Below are 14,665 nucleotides of genomic sequence, written 5' to 3'. Positions count from 1 at the left end.
CTGCGCTGCACCCCAGACCCGCAGCACCCACTGCAACAACAGCATCGGGGCAGCAAGGGCCCGGCCGAGACCCCCAGCTCGTACCTTCGACTTGGTCATCTCGTTAGACGCCAGGAAGATAACGACCTTCGCTGTGCTCTTGTCCAAGAGGGCGATGTTGTTCTTCACCACGGTCTCCATCGCCTTCAGGATGATGACGCGGTGTGGGTAGGCGAGCTGGAACGGGACCGGGAGAGCCGGTCAGGCCAGCTGGGCTGTGCCACAGCCACCAAAACGTGATGGACCCCAGATGGAGCTGCTGTGTTGGGCACTGGGGGGGTCAAACCCAAACCCTGGGGTCCCCTCACGCCAAGAAACCCTTGAGGTGCTGGAGCGAGTGCAGAGAAGGGAGCGGAGCTGGTGAGGGGCTGGAGCACAATGTGATGGAGACTGAGGGACCTGGGGGTTCAGCTGGAGAACAGGAGCTGAGGGGAGACCTTCTGATCTCTGAACTGCCTGAAAGGAGCTTGGAGCCAGGGGGGTCGGGCTCTGCTCCCCAGGAACAAGCGCCAGGAGCAGAGGAAACGGCCTCAAGTTGCCCAGGGGAGGTTGAGCTTGGATGTGGGAACAATTTCTTCCCCAAAGGGCTGTGGGGCATTGAACAGGCTGCCCAGGGCAGTGCTGGAGTCACCAGCCCTGGAGGGCTGGACAGACGGACACGAGGTTCTCAGGACAGGGGGCAGGGACAGGGTGGGTTGTTGTTGGACTCGGTGGCCTTGCAGGTCGTTTCCTCACCCGCCGGTTCCACCGCCGCGCCCCGGGACCCCGGCGCTCCCCACCTTGTCGTGCTGCCGCAGGTACTCGTCGCAGGCGTTGAGGATCTCCTCGGGCTCCGCCTCGCCCAGCTCGCACAGCGCCTTGTAGATCTGCTCCTGCACCAGCGGGGCCTTGTCCGTCGTGGCGTCCATCAGCGTCGTGGCGAGTCCTGGCACAACGGGCACGTGGCAGAGATTCCGCCCCCCGGAACACCCCCAGACTCAGCGGCGCAAAGAGCCGCCTCCGGGTGTTTCCACCCGTCCTTCCACCAGCCCCGTGCAGCTGAACTAAACCACCAGCCCTTTTGCTTCCCGCTCAACCAGCACCTTCCTGGGGGCTCATCCCCCCAAATAACTCACTGTTAACTCAACGCCCCTGCGCGCGCCCTTCCCTACCCCACGGGCTCCTTCATCCCCACCATCCTCATCCCCGAGCTGGGCTGCATGTTCCATGGGTGCGTTTGAACCACAGACCCTCCAGACATCACTTGGCACTGCGGTGACCGCGGCTCCGGGCACCGGGAGGATGCTCAGCACCACGAGGATGCTCAGCACTGCGGTGACCGTGGCTCTGGGCACTGTGAGGATGCTCAGCACCGCGGTGACCACGGCTCCGGGCACCGCGAGGATGCTCAGCACCGCAGTGACTGCGGCTCCAGGCACTGGGAGGATGGTCGGTACCGCGGTGACCGCGGCTCTGGGCACCAGGAGGATGCTCAGCACCGTGGTGACTGCGGCTCCGGGCACCAGGAGGATGCTCAGCACCGTGGTGACCGCGGCTCCGGGCACCGGGAGGATGCTCGGCACCACAGTGACCGTGGCTCCGGGCACCAGGAGGATGCTCAGCACTGCAGTGACCACGGCTCCGGGCACCGGGAGGATGCTCGGCACCGTGGTGACTGGGGCTCCAGGCACTGGGAGGATGCTCAGCACCGCGGTGACCGTGGCTCCAGGCACTGGGAGGATGGTCGGTACCGCGGTGACCGCGGCTCCGGGCACCGGGAGGATGCTCGGCACCGTGGTGACCACGGCTCCGGGAGGGTGCTCGGCACCCGAGGTTTGGGAGTGGTGCCAGGGACGGGCGCTCCTCATTAGGGCTGCGTCATAACGAGCTTAATTAGCTCCAGAACAGGCCAAGGCTGCACGTGGCCTCCGCGACACCACGGCCGCTCATCCGAGGATGTGGCTGCACGTGGGGACACCGAGATCCGCCGGGACAGCCGGCACCGAGGGGACAGCACCGGGGCGGCATGAGAAGGTGACAGCAGGCAGGAGGAGCTGCTGTCTGTCTGTCTGTCCCGCCCCACAGCCCAAAGCCACCCCCAGGGTCTCATTTCCCAAGGCTGGGGGGTCACGGAGACGCTGGTCCCACCGTCACGGTAAAGCCGCTGTGAGCTGGTGCTGCTGGGGAGGGGGATCCCTGTGCCCCCCCACCCAAACCCACCCCACCGCACCCCCAGGGCTCCACCAACCCAGAATACTCTTTATTAAAAAACCAAACCACCAAACCCCAGTGGTTCATTTCCAAGCTGGCTGGGATTAATTTAGGAAACGCACAAGGGTTTAGAGCAGTTTAGCGACTATTTAAGCTCATGCAATTTGCAGCAAAGCCAAGGCCCGAGCTGAATTTCTAGGGCAGGGAATTACGACGCGGGGAGAACCGCTCCCTCCCCCCGGCACCGCGGGGCCCTTCGGCTTTATCAGCGACAGCGAGCTCCCCGCCGGCCCCGCGGCGCAGAACCGCGGCACTGGAGCCGGCGACGGAGCGCTCGTACTCACGTTTGACCCGTGACTCCGTCATGCTCCGCGTCCTCAGCCTCCCCGCCAGCAGCAGGCAGTGGGCAGCGGCCCCCGGCCCCAGCGCGGGGGGCCCCGGGGACCCTATTTTCACGCGGTGCCTTCACTCCCCCCGGGGACGCTGCCTGCGGCGCGGGGGCCGCTCTACGGCAGCCCTGGGCACGGCGCAACGCCGGCTCCCGGCAGGCGGGCGATCCCTGGCCCGCGTCCCGTGGCGGAGAGGCCGGCGGGCAGCGGGCACCGCGCTTCCATGGGTGCCGGCACCGTCCTGCAGAGCCGGGGGAGCCGGGCGCCGCTCCCTCCTGCTGCACCTGCGGGCGGGACGGCGATCGCCAGCGGAAAACGGCTTTTCCCACGTGCAACCGCGAGGAACCGCAACTGCGACCCCCACATTCGGCGGGATGGCGCTGGCTGCCGAGCCCCCGGTAACGAGGCCACGGTGAGCGCCCCATTGACGAACCCCCGGTGGGTGCCCCATTGATGAACCCCCCATGGGTGCCCCATTAAGGAACCCTAGGCAGGCACCCCATTAACAAACCCCAGGTGGGCACCCCATTAACGAATCCCCAGTGGGCGCCCCATTAACGAACCCCAGGCGGGCGCCCCATTGACAAAACCCAGGCGGGCACCCCATTAACGAGCCCCAGGTGGGCACCCCATTAACAAACCCCAGTGGGCACCCCATTGATGAGCCCCCAGTGGGCACCCCATTAACGAACCCCCGGTGGGCGCCCCATTAATGAACCCCTGGTGGGTGCCCCATTAACGAACCCCAGTGGGCGCCCCATTAACGAACCCCCCCGTGGGTGCCCCATTGACGAACTCCAGGTGGGCCCCCCATTAATGAACCCCCGGTGGGTGCCCCATTGATGAACCCCCGGTGGGTGCCCCATTAACAAACCCCAGTGGGCACCCCATTAACGACCCTCAGGTGGGCGCCCCATTGACGACCCCCAGGCGGGCTCCCCATTAACAAACCCCAGGCGAGCACCCCATTAACAAACCCCAGTGGGCGCCCCATTAACGAGCCCCCAGGCCGGGGCCGCGCTCCAGATTTCTGTCCCCAAAAGCGCGGTGAGGAGCGAGGGAGCGGCGCCTCCAGCAGCCACACCTGGCCAAGCCGGGCTTAAAGCCGGCAGCCCGGCCCAAAGCCGGCAGCCCGGCCCAGCCGGGCCCAGCCGGGCCCAGCCGGCAGCCGAACAAGCTTTGGGGGGTGACATTTCAGACTTTTCCCGCGGCCGACGGAGGCTCCTCCGCCCCAGCGCGGCCCCGAAGGGCCGGGCCGGCCGTGCCCTCGGCCTTGCGGCGGCACCGCAGCCGCTTACCGGCGCGTTCGCCTCCGCCGTGCCTGGGGAGCTCGGGGTGCTGCCGGGCTCAACCCCCCCGGGGATTCCACCGCCCCGGGGCTGACCCTCCCGGCTTCCCGCTACCGCAGCTTCGCTCCGGGGGAGCCCCCAGCGGGTGACCCCCCGGGAACGGGAAGCGGGGGGAGCACCGGGCACCAACCGGCCCCGCTGCCAGGCGGGGGGTGCGTGGGGTGCGGGGAACTGGGCCCCCGGAACCCCTGGTCGGCCGGGAACGGGCGGGGCCGGCTCCCGCAGCCCCGCGTCCCCGAACCCCGCACTCACCGCCCGGCCGGGACCCGCTCAGCCCGCTCCGCCGCTTCCGGGTGCGCACGCCACGCCCCTATGGCCACGCCCCCTTCCAGCGGGTCACGCCCCCTCGGCTAAGACCCCGCCCCGCATGGGCGGTGGCTCGCGCGCATGCGCACGGGTGGGGGGGCGCCGTGGCCGCGCGGCTCCGCCAGGGGGCGGGGTGGGGTCCCCAAAACAGCGGCCCCGGAGGTCCCGCCCTGTCCCCGTGTCCCCCACGCGAGGCCGTGGGGCTCGCCCGGGAGACAGCGTCTGTGTCGCCCCCCCCCCCGCCGCGCTGGGGAGGGTGGGGCAGCGCGAGGGACCTGGAGGGACTCTGGGGTGTCCCCAAGCAGGGGGCTGGGACAGGGGTGTCCCGCAGTGGGGACCCCCCAGCCAGACACGTCCCACAGGGGGAGACCCCCACCCAAGGGTGTCCCGCAGCGGGGAGCCCCCCGGCCCCATCCCCAACTTCCACCCATGGCACCCATGGCTGGAGACCCCCACCCAGGGTGTCCCGCAGCAGGGACCCCCACCCAGGGGTGTCCCACACAAGGAGACCCCCGCCCAGCCTCGCCCCTGCCCCCTCAGCGTGACACATGCTGCAGCTGGGGACCCCCACCCCTCCCCACCCTGTCCCCCCTCCATGGTGTCACCACCAGCCCACGGGGGGACATGGGCTCCCTCCAGGGTGGGGGGTCCAGGGGGCCCCACACAGGGACCCAGGGGTACCTGGGTACCCCCCACGGGAGGGGATCGACACCCTGGGACCCCCAGTTGCACCAACACAGGGAATCAGCCCCCCAGATCCCCGGGTGCCCCATACAGGAGGGGGATCAGCCCCCCAGATCCCCAGGTGCCCCATACAGGAGGGGGATCAGCCCCCCAGACCCCCGGGTGCCCCATACAGGAGGGGGATCAGCCCCCCAGATCCCCAGGTGCCCCATACAGGAGGGGGATCAGCCCCCAGACCCCCGGGTGCCCCATACAGGAGGGGGATCAGCCCCCAGACCCCCGGGTGCCCCATACAGGATGGGGATCAGCCCCCAGACCCCCGGGTGCCCCCTACAGGAGGGGGATCAGCCCCCAGACCCCCGGGTGCCCCATACAGGAGGGGGATCAGCCCCCCAGACCCCCAGGTGCCCCATACAGGAGGGGGATCAGCCCCCAGACCCCTGGGTGCCCCATACAAGAGGGGGATCAGCCCCCAGACCCCCGGGTGCCCCCTACAGGATGGGGATCAGCCCCCAGACCCCCGGGTGCCCCCCCCTACAGGAGGGGGATCAGCCCCCAGACCCCCGAGTGCCCCCTACAGGATGGGGATCAGCCCCCAGACCCCCGGGTGCCCCCTACAGGAGGGGGATCAGCCCCCAGACCCCCGGGTGCCCCATACAAGAGGGGGATCAGCCCCCAGACCCCCGAGTGCCCCCTACAGGATGGGGATCAGCCCCCAGACCCCCGGGTGCCCCCTACAGGAGGGGGATCAGCCCCCAGACCCCCGGGTGCCCCATACAAGAGGGGGATCAGCCCCCAGACCCCCGAGTGCCCCCTACAGGATGGGGATCAGCCCCCAGACCCCCGGGTGCCCCCTACAGGAGGGGGATCAGCCCCCAGACCCCCGGGTGCCCCCTACAGGATGGGGATCAGCCCCCAGACCCCCGGGTGCCCCCTACAGGAGGGGGATCAGCCCCCAGACCCCCGGGTGCCCCCTACAGGAGGGGGATCACGAGGGTGGGTGGGGGTGAGCTGCGTCCCCCTGCAGCACCCCTGGCCGGGGCAGGAGGAGGGGACCCGCTGTGACAGTGACAGTGACAGACCTGAGCCCACTCCTCAGTGCCCCTCACCCTCCCCTGGGGGCCACCGCGCTTTTGGGCCAGAAACCTTTTATTTTGCGAGTCACGTTGCGGCAGCCCTGGGAGAGCCATGGCAGCCGTGGGGCAGCCCCACGGTGCGGGGGCAGGGGGCAGCACCCCCTGCGCGTCGCAGCCTCATGGCAGGGCAGCGCTGCGGGGACGAGGGGCGCTGTGCCCCCAGGACCCCGAATCCGCTCCCCAAGCAGCAGGGAGGAGCGGGGGGAGGGTGGGCTGTCCCTGCAGGTCCCCGGGTGCCCCGGCCGTGCGGGGGGGCCGAGCCGCAGCCCCTCACCGTGGGGGCTCCTGGGGGTGCGCTGTGGCGCCCCGCGCCGCCCGCTGCTCTTCCTCCCGCCACCGCTCCTCCTCCTCGCGGTCCAGGCGCTGCAGCTGCTGCTCCACGTCCTCGGGGACCGTCACCTCCAGCAAGTTCTCCAGCCCCGGCGCGGGCTCGTCCCCGATCAGCACCTTTGTCCCGGGAGGGTGACAGGTTGGTGGGACCCCCACCCACGGCCCCACAGCGCCGTGGGGAGCACAGAGAGGGCCTGGGAGCAGCTCTGCGCCCCCGGGACACTGCTGTCCCCACCAGGGACAGAGCTGCCCCCTTGGGGACCCTCCTGTCCCCTCCCAGGGACACAACTGCCCCCCTTGGGGACCCTGCTGTCCCTCCCAGGACCCTGCTGTCCCTCCCAGGACCCTGCTGTTCCCGCCCAGGGACCCTGCTGTCCCCCTTGGGGATCCTGCTGTCCCCCCAGGACCCTCCTGTCTCCCTCAGGACCCTGCTGTGCCCAGCAGGGACACAGCTGCCTCCTTGGGGATCCTCCTGTCCCCTCCCAGGGATCCTGCTGTCCCCTCCCAGGGACACAACTGCCCCCCTTGGGGACCCTGCTGTCCCCCCCAGGGACCCTGCTGTCCCCCCCAGAGCCCTGCTGTCCTCTCCAGGGACCCAGCCACACTCCTTGGGGACCCTTCTGTCCCCCCAGAACTCCCCTGTACTCCCCAGGACCCTGCTGTCCCCTCCCAGGACCCTGCTGTCCCCCCAGCACCCTGCTGTCCTCTCCCAGGGACCCTCCTGTCCCCCCCAGACCCTGCTGTCCCCTCCCAGGGACCCAGCCGCCCCCCTTGGGGATCCTGCTGTCCCCCCAGAACCCTCCTGTCCCCCCAGGACTCTGCTGTCCCCTCCCAGAACCCTGCTGTCCCCTCCCAGGGACCCAGCCACCCGCCTTGGGGACTCTCCTGTCCCCCCAGAACTCTCCTGTCCCCCCAGGACTCTGCTGTCCCCTCCCAGGGACCCTGTTGTCCTCCTTGGGGATCCTGCTGTCCCCGCCAAGGGACACATCTGCCCACCTTGGGGACCCAGATGCCCCACCAGGACCCTCCTGTCCCCACCAGGGACCCAGCCGCCCCGCTTGGGGATCCTGCTGTCCCCCCAGCACCCCCCTGTACTCCCCAGAACCCTGCTGTCCCCCTCAGGGACCCAGCTGACCCCCTAGGACCCTGCTGTCCCCTCCCAGGGACCCAGCTGCCCCCCTTGGGGATCCTGCTGCCCCCCTTGGGGATCCTGCTGTCCTCCCAGCACCCAGCTGTCCCCCCCAGGACCCTGCTGTCCCCTTGGGGATCCTGCTGTCCTCCCAGCACCCTGCTGTCCCCCCAGGACCCTGCTGTCCCCTTGGGGATCCTGCTGTCCCCCCAGCACCCTGCTGTCCCCCCCCAGCACCCTGCTGTCCCCCCCAGCCCCCTGCTGTCCCCCCAGCACCCTGCTGTCCCCCCAGGACCCTGCTGTCCCCTTGGGGATCCTGCTGTCCCCCCCAGGACCCTGCTGTCCCCCCAGAACCCTGCTGTCCCCCCAGCACCCTGCTGTCCCCTTGGGGATCCTGCTGTCCCCCCCAGCACCCTGCTGTCCCCTTGGGGATCCTGCTGTCCCCCCAGCACCCCGCTGTCCCCGCAGGACGCAGCTGACCTGGATGAGCCTCTCGCAGGCAGCCAGCACGCGGGGGTCCCGCTCCCAGCGGTGCAGCTCCCGCAGCACCAGGTACGTCCCCCTGTCCCTCACAATGCGCCGGCCGGCCTTGGTGGCCGTGAGCTGCGGGGACACAGAGCCGCAGCGTGGGGCTGCGCGGTGACAGCGGGGGACAGTCCAGCCACAGCCCATGTCCTGAGAACCTCCTGTCCGTCTGTCCAGTCCTCCAGGGCTGGTGACTCCAGCCCTGCCCTGGGCAGCCTGTTCAATGCCCCATAGACCTTTGGGGGAGAAGTTGTCCCCCGTTTCCCACCTCAGCCCTCGCCCCTCCAGACCGGACCATCCCCGGTCCCTCCCGGGGAGAAGCTCCGGTCCCTTCACCGCCCTGGCTGACTCTGTCCCCGCTGGGTCCCCTCCCTTCTGCAGTGCCGAGCAGGCTGTGGCAGAATGCAACCCCCCCCTTGCTCCCCCTCTCTGCCCCCTCTCTCCCCCTCCCTCCTTCAGCATGGAGGGGTGGGCACATCTCCTCTCTTTCTCGAGGCTATTGGCTTCTTTTGTTTGGCCCCGGAGCACCCTGGCCAGGGGCCTTTAGCAGAGCCGCTGGGCACCCATGCCCAGGGTGGGGGATGTTTTTGGGAGGCTCTGTGGGCACTCACAGCCAGTGCGGGGGGTGCGGAGGAGCTTTAACAATGCCTACAGTCAGGTCTGATCACATTACAAAAACGGGATTCTCGTCGAAACTCCGCCCATTGTCGCAAGTTTCTGGGAGCACGAGCTCCCCCAGCCCCCCGGGATGGAGACTCTGCTCGCCTCGCCGCCACGGCTGTGAGTAAAACTCCCGCAGGATTGCGACTATATTTATACTTTTCGTGCACATATGCACGTGTAACTTTCCGTGCTCTATGTGAGCGCGTGTAAAATTAATTCTCGCAGGATTGCGAGTATATTTATACTTTCCGTGCACATATGCACGTGTAACTTTCCGTGCACATTTGCACGCGTACTTTAAATTATTTCCTCGCACAATCGCGGGTGTATTTTCCTCCCGTGCTTCCACGTAAGCACGTGTAATATTCCGTGCACATTTGCACGTGTAAGTAAATTAACTCTCGCAGGATTGTGAGTGTATTATAAATTTACCCTCGCGGAATCGCGAGTGTGCACTTTCTGTACTCACTACGAGTACGCGTATCTCTTTAAAAATAATCCTGCTACGGGCTTGGGCAAGCGGGTTCTTCTTCGGGACTCAGGGGCGACTCCGGCATTGTTTTGAGTGAAGCCACGTGCATGCACTCTGTGGACCGACCGCCTGTTGTAGTGGTTGCTGCCCCTAAATAATTTTCCTCACCTGATATCCGAACCTTTATTTAAGTCACTTTTGGAATGCTAAAACCCTGTTTTTCACCGGTTTAATAAAGGTTGCTTTGGACCCTGTTGTCCCTTAAATTAACCTCGGGGTAATATTCCGTGACACAGGCCCCTCGTCCCGCAGCCAGGACATCACTGGTCACCTTTGCCACCAGAACCCGCTACTGGCTCCCGCAGTGGCCACTGAGTCCCCCGTGGTGGCCACGGACACCCCTGGGTGTGCAGAGCCGCTCTCAGCCCACTGTGCCCGCCGATCCCTCGCTGAGCTCCGCGAGGTCCCCGATGCACGAACGTTTAACACAGGAACGTGTCTTTACCCAACTGGGGACCTGACCCCAGCAGGGAAGGACAGACAGACATCGGACTATGAATCCTTGGGGTAAAACAAAGTCTCTTCCAACTAATCCCGGAATGCAAACTGCGTCCTGCATTTACAAGTCAATTTTGCCCTGTTCCGTGTGCCGACCTTTAGGGACAACACCCGCTCTTGCAAAATCGTTAATAAAATAGGTTTCGCTGCGACATCCTGCCTGTGCCTGTCGGCACGGGAGCGTTTCCCACACCCGTCAGACCATCCCTGCAGCTGCGCGTCCCCCGGTGCCAACACCCCCGGCTCGGTGTCACCCACAGACACAGTGACACCATCCCAGAGTGTCAGGGGTTGGGAAAAGCTCATCCAGTGCAGCCCCCCGGAGCAGGAACACCCAGCTGAGGTGACACAGGAAGGTGTCCAGGGGGTTGGAATGTCTGCACAGAAGGAGACTCCACAACCCCCTGGGCAGCCTGGGCCAGGCTCTGCCACCCTCACCCCAACAAGTTGCTTCTCCTCTTCCAGTGGAACCTCCTGTGTTCCAGTTTGCACCCATCGCCCCTTGTCCTGTCTCTGGTTGTCACCAGCAGAGCCTGGCTCCATCCTCCTGACACTGCCCCTTTCCATCTTGATCCCCAGCAATGAGTCCCCCCTCAGTGTCCTCTTGTCCAGCTCCAGAGCCCCAGCTCCCTCAGCCTTTCCTCACACGGGAGATGCTCCACTCCCTGCAGCATCTTGGTGGCTGCGCTGGACTCTCTCCAGCAGTTCCCTGTCCTGCTGGAGCTGAGGGGCCACAACTGGACCCAATATTCCAGGTGTGGTCTCCCCAGGGCAGAGCAGAGGGGCAGGAGAACCTCTCTGACCTACTGACCCCCCCTTCTAACCCACCCCAGGTCCCACTGGCTTCCTGGCCACAAGGGCCAGTGCTGGCTCAGCCCACAGCACCCGCTGTTCCCTCCTGGTCTCCCATCCAAGTCCTGACCGGGCCCGACCCTGCTTAGCTTCCCAGATCAGATGAGATTAGGTGTTCTCAAGGTGGTATGGCTGTATATATATTATATATATATATGTATGTTCCCAAAGTATATCCTGACACTATCTGAACTAAACACTCTTTTCAAGGGCAGAGCAGAGGGGCAGGAGAACCTCTCTGACCTACCGACCACCCCCTTCTAACCCACCCCAGGTCCCATTGGCTTCCTGGCCACAAGGGCCAGTGCTGGCTCATGGTCACCCTGCTGTCCCCAGGACCCCCAGGTCCCCAATTTCCACGGGCAGGACACGGCTCTCGCCCTCGTCCCGCGGTACCCACCAGCATGATGGATTCCAGCAGCATCTTGCGGATGTCGGGCTCCTCCTCGCGCTGCTTGTCCTGCGGCAGGTACTGCAGCTCGGGGGGCAGCCCTGGGGGACAGGCGGCCTCAGTGGGTGGGGGACACGGCCGGCACCCCCCGGACACCCCCTGCCGCCCCCCGACACCCCCTCACGTTCCATCTCGTCCTCGGGGAGCTCCTCGGGGCCGGCCAGGGGCAGCAGCAGGAAGGGCAGGATGTCGACCTCCTCGCTCAGCAGCCACTCATGATCCTCTGCAGACAAAGGGGGGTCAGAGGCGCCCCCACAGCCCCGTTCAGCCCCCACCCCACCGCTCAGCCCCACCAGCGGCACCCGGGGGGATCTGAAGGGCAAAGGGTGGAAGATCTCGCACCAAAGGAGCCCCCAGCAACGCGAGGGCAGCGGCCGGGCCCCCATCGCCCGTCCCCGTTGAGCGCTGGGGGTGGGGGACACCCCGTGTGCGCGGGGGCTGGGCTGTGCCCCCCGGTTCCTGCACGTCCCCCAGGCTGCGCGCCGCGGCGGCACCGAGGGAAACGGGGACAGGCCGATGTCGGGGGAGCTCTGCTTAGCGCCGGCTAAACCTGGTTCTGCCACCCGCACCGGCTAAACCCGGCCCTGCCGTCCGCACCGGCTAAACTCAGTTCTGCCGCCCGCGCCGGCTAAACCCGGTTCTGCTGCCCGCGCCGGCTAAGCCCGGTTCTGCTGCCCGCGCCGGCTAAGCCCGGCCCTGCCACCCGCACCGGCTAAACCTGGCCCTACCGCCCACACCGGCTAAACAAGGCCCTGCCACCCACAAAGGCTAAACCCAGTTCTGCCGGCCGCACTGGCTAAACCCAGTTCTGCTGCCTGCGCCGGCTAAACCCGGTTCTGCTGCCCGCACCAGCTAAGCCCGGCCCTGCCACCCGCACCAGCTAAACCCGGTTCTGCCACCTGCACCGGCTAAACCCAGCCCTGCCGCCCGCATTCTGCCACCTGCACCGGCTAAACCCGGTTCTGCCACCCGCGCTGGCTAAACCCGGCCCTGTCACCCGCACCGGCTAAACGCAGCCCTGCCGCCCGCACCGGCTAAACCCGGTTCTACCGCCCGCACCGGCTAAACCCGGCCCTGCCGCCCGCACCGGCTAAACCCAGTTCTGCTGCCTGTACCAGCTAAATCCGGTTCTGCCACCTGCACCGGCTAAACCCGGTTCTGCTGTCTGCACCGGCTAAAGCCGGTTCTACCGCCTGCACCGGCTAAACCCGGCCCTGCCGTTTGCACCGGCTAAACCCGGCCCTGCCGCCCGCACCGGCTAAACCCGGTTCTGCCGCCCGCACCGGCTAAACCCGGCCCTGCCGCCCGCACCGGCTAAACCCAGGCAGTGTCGGCAGTCTAAAGCCCAGCAGCACAGCAGCACAGCAGCACAGCAGCACAGCAGCACAGCAGCACACAGTGTGGGTGCGACCCCCATCCCAGCTCCCCCAGGGCTGGCGGCTGGTGCTGGTCCCGGTGCCGGTGCTGGTCCCGGTGCCGGTGCCCTCACCGTGCTCGAAGCAGCAGTTCCTGAGGGCGCCCACGATGCCCCGGCGATGGACGACGGAGTCCCCGTACTGGGTGAAGGGCAGCAGCCGCTGCACCGAGCGCCTGCGGGGACGGGCACAGCGGGCGGTCACACCGTGACGGGCACACTGGGGACCGTCACACTAGGATGGACACACTGGGGACAGTCACGCACCAGGATGGACACACTGAGACAGTCACACCGGTACAGTCACACTGGGGACAGACATACTGGTACAGTCACACCGGGTGATCACACCATGACAGTCACACCATGATGGTCACACTGGGGACCCTCACACTGGGATGGACACACTGGGACAGTCACACACCAGGACAGACACACCATGACAGTCACACTGTGGATGGACACACCGAGCGGTCACACCATGACAGTCACACCAGGCCGGTCACACTGGGGACCATCACACTAGGATGGACACACTGGGACAGTAACACACCAGGATGGACAAACACACCGGGTGATGATGGTCACACCGGGCCGGTCACACTGGAGACCATCACACTAGGATGGACACACCAGGGACGGTCACACTGGGAATGACACACTGGGACAGTCACATACCAGGATGGACACACCATGACAGTCACACTGGTACAGTCACACTGGGTGATCACACCATGACAGTCACACCGTGGACGGACACACTGGGGACCGTCACACCAGGATGGACACAGTGGGGACGGTCACACCAGGGACAGACACACCAGACAGTCACACCGGGATGGACACACCGGGACAGACACACTGAGTGATCACACCAGGACACTCACACTGGGCCGGTCACACTGGGGACCGTCACACTGAGATGGACACACCGGGACAGTCACACACTGGGACGGACACACCATGACAGTCACACACCAGGACAGACACACCATGACAGTCACACCATGGATGGAGACGCTGGTACAGTCATACTGGGGACGGACACACCGGTACAGTCACAGTGGGTGATCACACCATGACAGTCACACCGGTACAGTCATACCGTGGACGGACACACCGGTACAGTCACACTGGGTGATCACACCATGACAGTCACACCGTGGACGGACACACTGGGGACCGTCACACCAGGGACAGACACGCCAGACAGTCACACCGGGATGGACAATGGAGTGATCACGCCGGGCCAGTCACGCTGTGACAGTCACAGCGGGCTGGTCACACTGTGACAGTCACACCGAGCCGGTCACACTGTGGCAGTCACACTGGGCTGGTCACACTGTGGCAGTCACACCGGGCTGGTCACACTGTGACAGTCACACCAAGCCGGTCACACTGTGGCAGTCACAGCGGGCTGGTCACACTGTGACGATCACAGCGGGCCAGTCAGATTGTGACAGTCACAGCGGGCCGGTCACACTGTGACAGTCACACCGAGCCAGTCACACTGAGCCGGTCACACTGTGACAGTCACACCGGGATGGTCACACTGTGACAGTCACAGCGGGCCGGTCACACTGTGACAGTCACAGCGGGAGGGACACACAGCGGGAGGAACACACAGCGGGCCGGGCACACAGCGGTAGGGACACGCGCGGGGCCGTACCGGGAGCGGTCGAGCAGGGCGCGGCGGCCGCCGGGCAGCTGGCTGAGGTTGCAGAGCAGCGGCCCGAGCTGCGCGGGCGGCCGGGGCTCCCCGAGCGCGTCCAGCAGCGGCGCCAGCCCGGGCCCGCGCTCCCGCAGGCCGCGCAGCACCCGGCGCGCCGCCCCGCGCTCCCGGCACAGGTTGGCCAGCAGCCCGCAGGCCGGCCCGGCCGGCAGCAGCGGCAGCAGCGCGGGCAGCGCCGCCAGCAGCGGCTCCCGCGCCGCGGGCTCGGCCGCCACGTTCAGCAGGCAGCACAGCGCGTCGCGGGCCGCGGGCGGGCCCGGCGCGGCCGCCAGCTCCAGCAGCGCCGCCAGGGCCTCGGGCCGCCCCGCCAGCAGCCGCCGCCCCGCCGCGTCCCCCGACAGCGCCAGCGCCGCCGCCGCCGCGCCCGCCCGCGCCGCCGCGCCCGCCGCCGGGGCCAACAGGGCCGCCAGCTCCGCCAGCGCCGCCTCCGCCGCCGCGTCCGCCAT

General features: G+C 66.9%; 2 protein-coding genes across 4 annotated transcripts in view; both read right to left on the bottom strand.

Moving 5' to 3' along the window:
* Window positions 1-4,271, bottom strand: part of MROH1 (maestro heat like repeat family member 1) — a 71,340-nt gene extending 67,069 nt beyond the window's left edge. For all 3 annotated transcript variants that reach the window (XM_080340615.1, XM_080340613.1, XM_080340614.1), the window contains exons 1-4: window positions 4,220-4,271; window positions 2,574-2,902; window positions 819-964; window positions 85-216 (exon numbers count right to left, since the gene is read on the bottom strand). In XM_080340615.1, coding sequence (XP_080196741.1) covers window positions 85-216; window positions 819-964; window positions 2,574-2,595 — 300 coding nt within the window. In that variant the 5' untranslated portion in view covers window positions 2,596-2,902; window positions 4,220-4,271. The remainder of the gene's footprint in view (window positions 1-84; window positions 217-818; window positions 965-2,573; window positions 2,903-4,219) is intronic.
* A 1,960-nt stretch (window positions 4,272-6,231) lies between these two features.
* Window positions 6,232-14,665, bottom strand: HGH1 (HGH1 homolog; the record flags this gene model as incomplete). Its single annotated transcript, XM_080339478.1, has 6 exons — window positions 6,232-6,540; window positions 8,033-8,155; window positions 11,023-11,114; window positions 11,198-11,296; window positions 12,563-12,663; window positions 14,157-14,665. 6 exons carry the CDS (start codon window positions 14,663-14,665, stop codon window positions 6,364-6,366), a joined length of 1,101 nt encoding a protein of 366 aa, XP_080195604.1. The 3' UTR covers window positions 6,232-6,363.

Source organism: Nesoenas mayeri (assembly GCF_963082525.1).
Source record: "Nesoenas mayeri genome assembly, chromosome: 2".
NCBI classification, from domain to species: Eukaryota; Metazoa; Chordata; class Aves; order Columbiformes; family Columbidae; genus Nesoenas; species Nesoenas mayeri.
The sequence above is the reverse complement of the archived record's forward strand: the minus strand, read 5'-3'. Positions and strand labels throughout refer to the sequence as shown.